The sequence below is a fragment of the Gossypium hirsutum genome, chromosome A11, assembly GCF_007990345.1.
Source record: "Gossypium hirsutum isolate 1008001.06 chromosome A11, Gossypium_hirsutum_v2.1, whole genome shotgun sequence".
NCBI lineage: Eukaryota > Viridiplantae > Streptophyta > Magnoliopsida > Malvales > Malvaceae > Gossypium > Gossypium hirsutum.
Window position 1 is genome coordinate 1,602,080 of NC_053434.1, and position 15,246 is coordinate 1,617,325.

Genomic DNA, 15,246 nt, shown 5'->3' on the forward strand with positions numbered 1-15,246 from the left:
CTTGAATTTTTAAAACTTTACAATTTGGTCATATTTCGAGTTTGGATTTATAAAAAAACTTTTGTAAGCTCGATTAATACTCGATTTTGATTGTTTATTCACAAATGAATGTGTTTGACGTTAAATTACATGTGCGAATGATTATTTTACATTGAATTGATTGTAGTTTCTCTGACTACGAATGTAACATATTGAAACTCGAATATGATGATTGAGTTGGACGAGGAGTATTACATTTTTAAATTAAGTATATATTAAAATGCACATTTTAGATATTATTAACTTTTACATATTATTTGAAAATTAAGTTTATCTAATCAATTAATTTTATATAAACCCTTAAAAGGTATACAATTTTTATGCCAACAATAACACATATTAATATGAAAAAAAGATATAATTAATAATATAAACTTACAATGAAAGAGTAATTAAAATATAATAAATTAATAATTTATATCAAGATATAAATATTTAAAAAATATATTAAAAAATGCATGTGAAGCTTAAAAAATATATATACGAAGGATTTTTTTAAAAATAAATTACTTACATATCCATAGTAATATACAATTTTTTATATTTTATTTTTATTTTTATTTTGTTAATGTTGAATTAATTCATTACATTAATTTAGTGAAATTTTCAATTAATAATATTTTGATTTTTTAGTAGAAAATAAATAATACTGTAACAACATGGTGACGATTTTTTTATTTTTCAGTTATTTTTAGATTTTATTATATTATTTTTGTAAACAGTTATACATATCATTATTGAGTAAACTTTATGTTAAGTAAATTTTTGACTGGTTGTTATCTTTGAGCGAACTTTCGACGCAAACCACGCTCGTCAAGAGCACATAGAACCTCACATCCATTAATTACAAAACTGCCCTATATTATCACATCAGCGTCTCTACAGTGAGACAATACAGTGAGATTTCAACACATGGCATCCCCTTCACCTCATGCATATAAATCTTTTCACTTCTCTAATTATGCATTTTTCGTGAAAACTTACTCTTTATTCTTTATCATTTCTCTATCATAATACGACGGCTTTCTGCCCTCTTACCGTCCTTCTGCCCTTGTTGATTTCTATCATCAATAGATTTATTATTTTACATCATTTGTGTGATATTTATAAATTTATTTTGATACAATTTTAACTACATTTTAATTATCATTCTAATCATGTATTGTAATTAATTTTGATTATAATTATTTGAGTGTATTTCGATTATCAATCTAATTCTATATTACAATGACCGTTCTAATTATAATTAGACTCAATAATTATTCTTATATATTTATTTAAAAAAACTTGGGCCGGAAAAAAAGCCATGTCCTAAATATTGATTTGTAAAAGTGCACAGGTATTAAGTCTGAAAAACCCATTAAACGTGCAGCTCGTGTCTTGCTCACGTGAAAGTGAAGTGTGATTTTTGTGGCCGATGTTGTTAAATTCAAATGATGTTAGACTTTTATGTAGATGAAATCTGATTTTTTTTCTTAAATAACGTTTTATATGTGAAATAATAATATTTAACATGATATATTATAATTAAATTTAAAAAATATAAAAGATTTATAAATAAATATTAATAAATTTATAAATATAATTATATTTGTAGAAATGTTTGAAAAGAAATTTTGATTTTCTTTAAAATATATTGTTTGCAATAAAATTAGTCCAACTAAAATCTAAATATAATTTATTTAATTATAACATTACACGTTAGACTAAACAATGTTGATGTTAGAGAAAAAAATTTAGGGGTAAAATTAAATTTTATATTTTTATGATAGTAAAAATATAATTTTATCATTTTAATAGCCTATATCTTTATAATTTTTAAGTGATTAAATTATATTTTTATCATTTTTGGGAACTAAAGTATAATTTTACCATTATAAATAGCCTAAATAAAAAAATTTCTATTTTAAGAAGATAGAGTCCCTTGCTAGCCCCCTAACGCTACCATTAAGACCAAAGTTTATGTATAGTTTTAAGATTTATTCATTTTCAAAACCGATTAATACTTTTACTCAAAACATTTTTTTAAAAGAAAATTGTTCAATGACAAATTTAATCGTTAATATTTATTTTTTTATCATTTTGATCCTCCAAATTTAAAATTCAATAAATTTAATTTTTAATGAAAAATTGATTAAATTGTTAAAATTTTAACAATATTGATATAATAAATTATGTAGCAGCTCACGTGTACTCCGAAATTAGTACCATTAAAAACAAAACCAAAATAATAAAAGAAAGTTAAAGTTAAATGGTAATATAATAGCCATTCAAAATTAAGTTTAGCATTATATTATTTTGAATTTGAAGAAATAGCGACACAATACCATCTCCACTAAAAATTCAACTAACTTTTCCCATCGAAATTTTAAACCCAATGGGCCATCATCTTTTAATAATACCATTATTTTCACGTTTCCAATTTTATTTAGTCACGCTCGGACAACCTTTTTCTCCGTCCTAAAGCTAAAATTGTACTTCCACAGTCTAAAAAGGAAAACAAAAAATTATTTGCGGGGAAAATAAAAATAACATTGGTGGGTCAAACTTCTAAATTGAGGCTTTGCGGCTGTTCATACCCAACGTCACATTATGTTACAAAAGGAATAGTGTGATCAAAAGTCCCATAAGTAAAATGGGCTAACATCATATTTATTTAAGAAAATAAAAATTAACGTGAGTAATAGAATAATCAAGTAGTTATATATGATCTGTCATACGTACTTTATGTTTATTTAGAATGATTGAGTTTTAACATAAAAAAAAATTAATTAATTTATTTTTTAAATAAATGAACAAAATGTAACATGATTGCCGATACAAAAGTCTTCACGATACTTTTAGTAATACAAACTAGGTCTATAATACTTAAGCCTAAACAAAGGGTAGAAATCGATGTTAATGAAAACAGATGAAAATAAGAGGATTGGCAAACACAAAAGGAGCAAACATTGTTGAGGCTATCTTCCAATGCCGTAGATTACCTCAAAGTGATTATCACTTGTGACCGGCAGCTTACCCATGGTTCTCATAGATGCCATGGAGCATGATTCTCTATTTGCATAACATTGGATTCTATCAATTAAATTGGATTTATTAATAGGATATAACCTACTCAAAAAATCAAACACTAATTGTCGCTCGAAAAGAAGCGATCATCTATTTACTTTTAACATCGCTAGTAATAAAAATAATCTATTTCTCATATTTTCTTATCAATTTTTTTTTTACATTTATATTTAATACATATAATAATATAATGGATGGTGAAATCAAAGAGAAGATTCCCACGTTCTAGGCCAAACCAATGCCTAACATAAAAGCATAAATCACATGCAAATGCATTTGGTGAATTGGCATTTGCCAAGCAATGCTATTATGCTAATTAGTTAGCTGCATGGTGGTCGGTACATATATATATACATTAAAATATGTTTAAAAGAATCTTCAAAATTTTAGAAGTTATTTCTTAAATTCTTATTTTCAATCCAGGACTAATTGTTAGTATTATTAAATTTGTTAGAATTTAATAATTTTATAATATTAAGGGTTGAATTTAAATTTTAAAATATAAAAAATTAAAAAAAATAAAAGAGATTAAATTCTAAATTTTCAAAAATTACAACATTAACCTTATATATTACATAGTTTTGAACGTCTGGAAATTGGAATTAACACAAATACCTAGGCTAAATTAGTGTTTTTGGAGATCTTTATTTAATTATTATTTTCGAGATTGTTTGCTTAAAGTGTGAACAAGTTTTGCATAAGGAACGCTGACTTGTCACTCAAAAGCTAGACAGTCTTATTAAAATACCTAATTCAATCGATTGTAGTCAAATAATAATAAAGATCAAACCAAGAAAAAATTAACAAGTGAACACTAAATTATGAATTTAGAAAATGAAATTTTATTTTATTATTATATTAATTTGTAATTTCATTTTTTAAAATAAATCTAAATACAATATTTATTATTTTCAGACCAAGGTCTTGTCTCCTAATAATAACGCAACTTTCGGGTTTCTTATCATTAATTTATTATTTGGTCATTTTTATTATATAAAATATAATTTTTTAAACATACGAAATATTTTATAAAAAAATTGTATATTTATCTCTCGTTTAAATACATAATTTTTAAATAAATTAGAATTAAAATCCAAAATATGAGTCCCTTTATCCTTATTCTTTACTCGATCAGTGCTTGTGCAATGATCTTGTCATAGGTGTGTTGCCCTCGTAGGGTATCATTATATTTATTAGAATAAATTTGTTTTCTCAATATGTTCCTATTTTATCTCATGATAACCATTATATTTTCCTTTGTGAAAAGTCAATTACTATAAAATTAAGCCATTCATCACAAAGACAAATGACTCGTGACCATGTTTACTTTCAATTTATTATGTAATGTCGATGAGAGGATATGATTTACCCATTCTTTAGGCTATAAATTTCATAATTGTGAATGATGCTACATACTACAAAAGTCGTATACTCAATACACCAGCTTTTGATTCCCAATCTATTTAAACTCAAGCTTTTACTTGTATCAAAGTATACGAGTCATGTATACATAGTCCATCATCCACTCAGGACTAAGGTGTGACGCATTATGAACATCACAAGTGAATAAATTCATAAAAGGATTTAAGATCTATTCTACTTGAGTTTTGTCTAATGTACTGTTAATCCAATTTGTCACATCTATATCACTATATTTTAGGAGTCATCCACTCTGATCATCAAGACAAAGCATCTCCCCAATTGGACTTGATAGACGTCATATTAGTCTTTCAATCAGTTTGCTCATTTTTTATTAGACTAATGACATATTTAGGTTCATTTACTAATACAAGTTGTATTTTTTGTATTATAATCCAGCCACGTAATACGTCTTTGTATTAGTTAAACATTAGATAACCAGTGAGCTAATATTTTCTTCCATTTTGTTTTGGGTGCAAAAACCATCAAGGACAACATACAAAATGTATTAATGCAATTAATAGATAATTTTATTAAACTAATATGTTCAAAAAATACAAGTATGCAAATGAATATACTACACTTAAGGCAGCAGATCCAACAGGCTTGTGCACCAATTGCAAGTTACTACCATCTTTTACACTCGACTCCTTTTGCTTTTGATCATTATGAACCACGGCTTGCTTACTTGTTTTGGCAGTGGAACATCTTCCTTAGGCATGGCCAAAACACTCACAACCATAACAAATCGTTGGTAGCCTTACACATTCAATTTGTTGTAGCAAACCATCAATGCTAACATAAGGTACTAATGGCTTTTTCAAACCAACAACCACGACTACCCTAGCAAATCAGCCCCTATTTCCAATCGTATTATTGTAATCAACCTTTATGACTACTCACAACTGTTGTGATAACCCTCGTTAGTTATTTCGTATAGTACCAACAGAGCAACCCTAAAAATCGAATCCATGCCACAATATTCGATGACAAACTTTCCCTGATGGTGAAATCATGGCTCGATGGTTGAACAACCAAGTAGTGGCCATATATCATCCATGGCCTTCTTGACAACAACCATTCATAATCCTCCAAACATGCAAACTTAACTAAAAAATAATCATTATCAAGGTAAAAAAAAGTCACCCACTAACTCCCACATGATTTTTATCCTGTTGACTAGAGCCTTGTACCCAATGGATCGAGCAAGCAACCTTGCAATGATCGTTTGCTTCATGCTTTAGTTTATCATCTTATGTACCCATTTTAAGGTAAGGGTCTTCCATGGACACATAAACGTCACCCTCAAGGAGAGATATCTCAATATCATTTAAACTAACATCCTCCCAATTACTAACATTGCTATCCTTCATTAGCATCTCCTTAAAGGAGACCTTCCCGGCTTGCCATCTAATGATCCAATACCTTCTCTTCCACAACATTTTCATTATTTACTTTTTTGGTAGCCGTCTCAAACTTTGGTGGTAGCGACGAACTAGGCCTTTTGAGATTGTTGAGATGAGCAATGGGAACCACCGTTCTCAGCCCTTCTAATTTCTTTCCTTTTAGCCTGGAGTAACTTAGTAAATGCTAACTTTATTACAACTTTGATTGATTTGATTATTTTTAATAATATATAGACTAAATTGATTAAATTATTAATAGAAGGACTAATTTAAATTAATCTTTATAATACAAACACCTCTCAAATACTTTAACCTAATTAATTTATTAGAAAGTTTGAAGTCAGTTTTGTTGAAAGTTGAAACTTTCATTTAGCTTTCAACACTAAATTAATTGACCAAAAATAAAGTCATACTGACCAAGTTAAACATTATTTTGTGACCTTCCGAGTAGTTCAAGCATTAATTTGCTTTTCTTTTTTTAAAAATATATTTCTATTTAATTAAAAACATTATAATATAAAAAATACAACATCATGTATTTCATATACGCATCATATTTATGTTTTATCACATATTTGATAATTTTTTGTCGTGTTTATATTTTTATAATCAACGAAAAATAACACCAACATGGTATTGAAATTGATAAGAGTCCCTATTAAATCGGATTTTGAAAAAAATATAATTAATAAATATTTTAAAATCAAATAAAAAATCGAATTAAATATCACAAATAACCAAATGATTCGAAATGTTTTTTTTTTTGTATTTGAATTAATATTTATGTTTAAGATTTTATGTGGTCAAACAATGTCATGTTGCCATTAATTTTAAAATATCCTAATAGCCTCGTCCAAAGTCATTGTCAAATCTTTAATTTGAACAAGAAAATTATAATATTATTTATTTATAAATAAATAATTTTTAAAATAAATATTTAAATTTCAAAGGCGAAACCCACAACAAATTCCCATTAATTGCTCACCATTATTGACAGATTGATGAAAGTTAATTCAGTTCTACCACAGTTAAAATAAAATTATAATAATTTAATTTATAACTTTCTACCAAATATCCCATTTAAATATTTTTTTGAATATATTTTACAATATGCTATTTTTTTATGATTGAGACTTAAACAAATGTTTTCAATAATGTATATTTTCACAAATTTAATTTTTAAAAATTTAGTCTATGTATTTATAAGGCTTCAAAATTCAGGGCCAACAATTAGTATTGTAATTTTCTTGTTAAATTCATATTTATTATAATGTCATTTTTTAAATTACATTGTATTAAGTAAATACTTTTTTTTATTATTTCAAAACGTCAACACGACCAATTTAACCAAAAAAAAGTGTAGATGTGACATGTTTTTTCTAGTTACATGTACATCATGCCTTTTTTTTTATGACTATATATTAATCTTGAATTTTTGAATATTTTATAAAATTTAAATTATTGTGAATGTGGCATATATAATAAATGGTGTCATGTCACTATGAAGTGTATATAGACTGCCATGTAAATTGTCATATTTAAAAGTTTAAAGTTTTAGTAAGTATTTAAGTTTAAAAAAATAAATTAATTCTTTTTAAAAGTTTTAGGTCAAATTTAACTCAAAGAAAATAAGGATCAAATTGAGAAAAATATATATATTGAGGGTTAATTTATCAATAAGCCTTATAATAATACAAATGAAGTATTATAATGTTGAAAAAGTAAAGTAAAAAACGAGTATGGACCTCTTTAAAAAAAATTCAAAATTAAAAAAGTTAAAAAAAAGTCAGTAAACGTGAAAAACGAGGAAACGCGGCGACGAAAATGAAAAATAAATTTCGTCGCTATATAAATACGAGAAATGCCTCTCAGTTTAGATATAGACAAAGAAAGCAGAGCATGTGCCAGCGTCTTCACCAACAGAGCATCAGCACCAGGCGGCAACTAAATACTCTTCCCAACGTACCCATTTTACCAACCAGAAGCCATTTTCGATTAAAATAACGAAATAAAAGCCTATTTTTAATCAACTTTTTATCCATTTTTACCCATTTAAGATCCAACATTTGGCATTTATTCCAAACTTTATCTAAATTTTAGAAACCCTTTTTCTGCTAGAAAAATTATTAATAATGGTAGAAAAATAGATAAAAAGTTTTAATAAGGTTTTTAAGAAAAAAATCTTTTTTTTTCTTCTGATATTCTGGGAATCCTTATCCATAATCTATTCAGCACTTATCGTCTTTGCTTACCTTTTCTGTTTATTCGAGATCGTTTCTTCTTCTCTTTTTATTTACCCCAGCTCCTTCTCTTTTTTCTTCTTTTAATCCCCTTTCCAGATTAAAAAAGTTTGGGTGTTTGTTTTTTTTGTCTGGGTTTAGAGTTTTTTATTATTATTATAGAAAAACAAACCCTTGAGGAATCGCTGTGTTTGAAGCTAACTCTTTGGATTTCATCAAAGGGGGGTTGTTCTAAAGGATGGTTTTGGTGTCGGTTTTTTTGGAGATTTTAAGGAAACCCACAATTGGGGATGTTTTGAAGGAGCTAATGATTTTCATAGCTCCTTTATGGATTGCTGTAATTGTTGGTGTTTTAGTCGGATGGGCTTGGAAGCCAAAGTGGGCAAATATAGGCAGAGAAATGATGATTGATTGCTCTGTCTCTAAAGATTCAACACCTGCATCTTCAGATTCTTCATCTACAAGTTTTAATCTCATTTCAAGCTTGAATTCGATCAAATTTCTATTGCCTAGTTGCATCTCTTGGATTACAGATGATGAAGCTCAAAGCGATCCTTTTTCTTTGCCACCCACCGTTGATTCTAATTGCAGGTTCGCAATTTCATCATTTGATTTCTCCTTTTAATGTTAGATTGGGGTTTGAAGTACAATGAAAATTGGGTTTATCTTTGATTTTGCTAATCCCTAATATTTTCTTGTAATTTGGGTACAGTTCATCACAGATTCCAAAGGGGAAAACTAGTTTTGTGACAAATGAGGATTTAGAGCATTTTGTTAATTTAGTTGAAGAAAAAGATGGAGGACCTGCTTGGATTCATATGATGGATTGTTCTACTCCGACTATGTTTTATCAAGCTTGGCAAAGAGATCTTGAGGTATATATATATATTCAATTTATGTCCTCTTATAATTTCATTTGGTTGATTATTGAATTATGTTTATGTCTTGGCTGTTCAATCAGGCTGGTCCTACGGAATATCGTAGCCGAACCGTTTTCGAAGACACCACTCCCGAGATGGTGAGGGATTTCTTTTGGGACGATGAGTTTCGACCCAAGTGGGATAACATGCTTGTTAGTGCTGCAACTATGGAGGAATGTCCCACCACTGGGACCATGGTGGTTCATTGGGTTCGCAAGGTTTGTAGAACTTTTCTTTTTCGGTTCATTTTCGTTGTATCGGAGTATTATGTTCTAATATGTCTTGTGTTTTGCAGTTTCCTTTCTTCTGCAGTGATAGAGAATACATGTTCGGTCGTCGGATTTGGGAGTCCGGGCGTGCATATTATTGTGTTACTAAGGTAATTTTCAGCTTTGGTATGTTAGACTGTTTCGTAGGCTTTTGAGTTGCAGTAATCCGATAACTACTTGACTGAATCGACATTCTTTTACGAATTTGATATCTCAAGATGTTTATCACTTAGTAGTAGGCATCATCATGTTAACCAACTCTGTACTCATAGCATGTTTACTTCACATTTCAGGGAGTACCATATGCTTCTGTACCGAGGAAAAACAAACCCAGGCGTGTCGATTTATACTATTCCAGTTGGTTAATCCGTGCAGGTATTGGACTCGACATCATTTTTTCCCTGCCTGCTCTGTCCATTTAAGTACCGAATACATATGCCATAATATAAATGCTTGGCCCGTAATCTGTTTGTTATTCGTTTCAAACAGTTGAATCAAGGAGAGGAGACGGTCAGCTAACTGCATGCGAGGTGTTACTTTTCCATCACGAAGATATGGGTATACCATGGAAAATTGCAAAGGTTGGCGTCCGGCAAGGCATGTGGGGAACCGTCAAGAAGATCGACCCCGGCCTACGTGCATATCAAAAGGAAAGAACATCCGGAAATACGCTATCCCATTGCGCTTTCATGGCTCAGATAAACAGTAAAATAAGTGCAGACTATCTGAGATCCTTTGAAAGCAAAAGTAATGATTCATCAGAGCTCGAAACACATAATTCATCTGAGAAACCGTCGGGGAAAAACATTCCCAAACTTTTAGTTGTCGGTGGGGCTATCGCCCTTGCTTGTAGTTTTGATCGAGGCCTCTTGACCAAAGCTGTTATATTCGGAGTAGCTCGAAGGTTTGCAAACATCGGAAAGAGATTGTAACCCGGGTATATTTTCTGTCGTGATTCCGAGTGTGCCAGCAGAGCTAATTGCTGCTGCAAATGAAAGTGAGAGATGTTACCACCAAGGGCCAAAATCTTTTTGCTTGCCTGCTTTTTTTAAAGGATCGAAGATCGTAAACTCTTTTTAAACTTCCGGGCTGCGAAGTTTGGAACCGGGGAAATAAAGATCAGATAGTTGGATTATAAAAGCCTCTGTTCAATTGCTAATCCATCTTAAATTTATTTATTTTTCTTGCTTGATTGTCGTCCTCATAAATATTTTCTGGAAAAAGCATGGAATACAAAGGTGAATTGCTGCTTGATAATGAGCTCTGCATGCCTGTTCATACATCTTAAAAGGAAGCTATTATTTAATTTAGTCCTGAGCTAATAAGGTTAAATTGAAATATAATTATCATTTACTGTATAAATTTAATATTTTTAAAATTTTTATGGTCTTATAAATTGAAATTTTTTTGTTTGAAATTTAATTGCAATTAAAAAAATATCAAATATTATCTATACAATAAATTTTAATTCTATTATAATTTAGAATTATTTGATCTTGCATTCTCCTACTGGATAAACGAAAATTAAAATCTCGTTAATTAAGAGGTAGATCCAGAAAATATAAAAAAGGTCCAGACACAAGGGAAGAAAAAATCAATTTGGGGAAAGCAGGTCGTCCTTGTTTTTCATCGGAGCTTCGAAAGTATCCACACTCAGTTCCCTGATTTGAATTGTGGAAACAGAAAGGAATCGGGAACAAGAAGGGATCTGGACCGCTTCTAGCGACTGCGCTCGCTGCTTTCACGGTGGCTTTCTTATTATCTTCTTCCCCCGAATTCCACAATGTTTCTTTCTCTTCAACCTCCTCCGATCAGGTTTTCCTTTAAATCTCCCCTTTCAAAACTTTATACTTCCTTATTGTATTTTCTGTTGTCGCAATATCCAGTGATTGATTTCGAAATTGAATTTAGATTTGCTTTACCTTTACAATTTCCCTCTCTTTATTTGCTGCTTGAGTCTTTAATTCGTTTTTAAGTTATCCTACCATTTCTCTACCCCTTTTTTTCGATTTTACTGTTGATTTTTCTTTTTGCAGTATGATTAATTATGACTTGAATTTGTTGAAAAATGTCGCTATGGATTTGAAATACATATATTATTATTTTTGTTGTTATTTGTTCTTGAGACTGAATTGATTATTTAGCGACCAAAAAATGGCGCCATGAGGAACTGTGCGGCGTCGGAAAAGAATAAATTCGCGCCGAGATTTGATGGGTTGAGGTTCATAAAGACTTCAATATACTAGGATAATTGCTTTCTTCTACTTAATAATCTTTAACGTAAACTACCAAACAGTTTATATTTTACTCATATTTAAAATATTATGTTTTAGTTACTTATATTAATATAACATAATATTTTAATCATCGAGCTATTAATTGTTGTTAATAATGTAACTGTAAACTGACGTAGCACGTTAAATTATTATTTCAAACAAAAGTTTTAGATTATATTATATAATTAATTTTCATATTTTTTTCATTTTGAGTAATTTAATTATGTTTTTTTAACTTTTTTCTTTCTTTTTTTTATTCTTTTTTGCTTCTCCTTCTATTTTCCTTCCTTCCCCATCTCTTTTGCTTCTATGTTTACCATTTATTAAAACTAAAAGGGAAGAAAAAAAAAGAAATAAAGAAATTAAATTATTTAAAAAAATAAAAGTGCAAGGACTAATTTTAACAAAGGAAAAACATAAAAAAATTATGTTAAAAGATATGGAGAAGATAGGAAAACAAAGGGAAAAGCAAAAGAGAATAAAAAAAAGAAGTTAAAAAAATTTTTAAATTATACAAAATAAAAAAAATATTAGGACTAATTGTATAATTTAATCTAAAATTTTTGTTTGAAATAATTATTAAATGTGTCATGTCAGTTTACCGTTACATCGTTAACGGCTCAGTGACTAAAATATTACAGCATATTAATGTAAGTAACTAGAACGTAACATTTTAAATATAAATAACTAAAAAATAATATATGATAAACAAAAATAACTATTTTAATAGTTTACTGAAAATTTTAAATACTTTTCGATTCCAACCTCTAAGGCTTCTTTAATTGTTTGGTACTCTTTGACAGATTCTCTTTATTCCTACTTCAATCATTTTCTCGAATTCTCTTCTTACAGCTACAAGTTTTCTCCATATATATAATAAACACAAAACTGACCATTAGTTTGGTCGGTGGTTTATTATTATTATTATAAAAATCAAATTACAAATTGGGAAAGGGAATACATTAATAATGTTGAACTCTAATTTTTTAGATGTCAAGAAGTGGCTTTAAAGAATGCCCCCTTACATTTTTAACTTTTTTTTGGTAGGTTAAAAACTTTATTTACTATCCTTTTAAAATTTATTTATATTATTTAATTTTAAATATTTTATTCGTTAAATAATAATTTAGATCAAATTACTCAAATATATTCCGAGTCTGATTCAATTTTGATTGGATAGATTGAAACAAATTTAATTACTCATATGTTTTGAAAAAAAAAACTCAAATTTATATCTAAAAATCTCTATATATCCAGGAGAGAATGCAAGGCAAGTAACCATTTTGGACCTCAAAATAGTAAATTTATTTTTAATTTCCTTGAATAATTATATACTAATATAATGGTAAATTTATCTTTTAACTCTTTCCTAAAATTCGTTATTCATTTTGGCTTTTTTAAATCTTTTTTTCTCTCTCTCTCTTTGCTCTTGTATATATCTAATATTATATTTAATAATTTAATAGAGTTTATATTATGAGTTAATCGAACATGGATCAATTATAAAGTTATTATAAGCATATTTATATCTTCCAATAATTTTATTTTATTTTTTACTTAAATAGCTTAAACTACCCTCGTCTTAAAATAGTTGAATGGTTAAGTTGGGAGATTTAAAGTCCGAAGAGTTCAATGTTTATGTTGGTTTTAGTTACATATATAGGTCTATTAGTAAATTTATCAGAAAAGTATACCTTGATTTTCAAATTAGTCCTTCTAGCTTTTTTTAGTCAAATGTTGTATTTAAATTATCAATTTTTGTCTCGTTTTGGCTAAAAAGTGTACAAGACCCAAAAAGATTATGTCATATGTCTTGTTTTATTGGTTAGCATTGTTTTTTTAGGCAATCTACTTCAAATTTGATAGTTTATGCACACATCTACAAAAATATAAGGACAAACATGAAAATTGAGGGGTAGATAAAAGGCCAATTTACTTATAAAACCAATTTTTATATATATATATTTTTTATTCGATCATCACGTAGTCTAGTTTGTCATAAGTGAACACAAATTTCATTAGACTTTTACTTTAAATCTAATTAAAATATGTTTCAACCTTCCTTTTCTCCTCTCAAACCTTAGTTACGTTTTTCAATAAACAGGAACATAATCGATACTAAAAACCCATCCCACTGGAATAAAGAGTGGCCCGAAGCAAATTATTCTTTATATTAGAATCGGAATTTAATATTACTAAGCAAATCATCAAAGACTTTATAATATTTTTTTATTTGCTTCTTCTCCTTTATTGTTTAATACATTGAGATTGAAGATTATGGTATTTTATTTACCGACAAATGAATGCATTTATTTATTTTTTCAAATAATAATAAGATTATTGTTGTTATCAAAAGGGTTTCAAAAAATTTTCATACGTTTTTTTAAATATATATATTTTTAATAATTTATTATACCCCTTATATGATACTCATTAATCACCAAATTACATTTGTGATGTTTAAAAGTTTCATTGGTAACGTATCAAATATTTTTCTTTATTAAAATGTATTTTTTTGTACGATTTAAGAATAAATTTAATCAAGTGATAAAAAATAAATGTAATATAATTGATGAAAGATGATAACTAATTAAATTGAGTGCAATTGGATCATCTTAATCATTTATTATAATTCTTGCGTGAAGGGCTGAAAATTAAGGGTGCTGTGTAAAGTAATTAACCATAATCACTTTCAAGCGTGTTTTCTTTAAATGGGTAAATTGTATCTATCATTAAACTATTAATAAATTTATGTTTTGGTCACTTAATTTCAAAAAGTTACAACATTGTCATTGAACTATTCAAAACCAAGCTCTTAAAATTGCTACTATATTACCTTTTTTGTTAGCATCAATTGTAAGTTCCCTTTTCTTCTACACTTTAGTTATTTTTTTATGAAACAACTTTAAATATCACAAATTTACAAACTAAAATTCAAACCATTTTCTTCTTTAATCTCTGATATTGATCGTTAGATCAATTTGGATTTAAGGTATGTTCTTTTACTTGTTGATGGGTACTGATTCATCATATCGATTGTGAAATAGTCACTTGGAGCTCACTAGCCGATGTTTTTAAAAAATAATTTAACAACCCCATGACTTTAACATAAACTTACTATAGTTTAGTGGCCTTATCTGAAATTTACCCTTTTTTAACTATATAGCCATGTAATTGCAATTTATATAATGAAACATGAAACAATAAATTAAGATTTAAATACACATAAAAATTTAAAATTTTGTGATACACTTTTGCAATTACAAAAAAAAAAAAAAAAGTATAATTATTACCGCGATAGTAGTTTTTATAATTACTTTGAGATGTAAAAGAAAAAAGACAACAATGGTGTGCATGCATGTACACGCAATAATAAACTTTGACGTATTGAAACAACGGCTGAGATCAGCCCATCAGGAATGATTAAGTAAAGTGGGGCCACCGAAAGCGACTTCCTCTCTCTTTTGCAGTATTGCTTTGTATGGGATGCGATGCCACGTATCGAATGCCGTTTATTTGTCGTATTGTTATGTATTACACATAAAGCCAAGTGCACTGTATCAAATAATAAAATTGTTAATAACAACCCTAAAATAATAAAATAATAA

The 15,246-nt window shown here is 28.2% G+C and overlaps 1 protein-coding gene across 1 annotated transcript; it reads left to right on the top strand.

Moving 5' to 3' along the window:
- The first annotated feature begins 7,794 nt into the window (after window positions 1–7,794).
- Window positions 7,795–10,619, top strand: LOC107924319 (uncharacterized). The gene is made up of 6 exons (XM_016854707.2): window positions 7,795–8,764; window positions 8,886–9,048; window positions 9,135–9,311; window positions 9,389–9,472; window positions 9,656–9,737; window positions 9,852–10,619. Exons 1-6 carry the CDS (start codon window positions 8,412–8,414, stop codon window positions 10,292–10,294), a joined length of 1,302 nt encoding a protein of 433 aa, XP_016710196.1. The 5' UTR covers window positions 7,795–8,411; the 3' UTR covers window positions 10,295–10,619.
- The last annotated feature ends 4,627 nt before the right edge of the window (window positions 10,620–15,246 follow it).

Excerpts from the sequence above, each read along its gene's own strand:
- LOC107924319 (XM_016854707.2), top strand. The coding sequence starts at position 8,412 with ATGGTTTTGGTGTCGGTTTTTTTGGAGATTTTAAGGAAACCCACAATT. Across the intron at positions 8,765-8,885 it reads ACCGTTGATTCTAATTGCAG|TTCATCACAGATTCCAAAGG; the intron begins GTTCGCAATTTC and ends ATTTGGGTACAG. Across the intron at positions 9,473-9,655 it reads CATATTATTGTGTTACTAAG|GGAGTACCATATGCTTCTGT; the intron begins GTAATTTTCAGC and ends TTCACATTTCAG.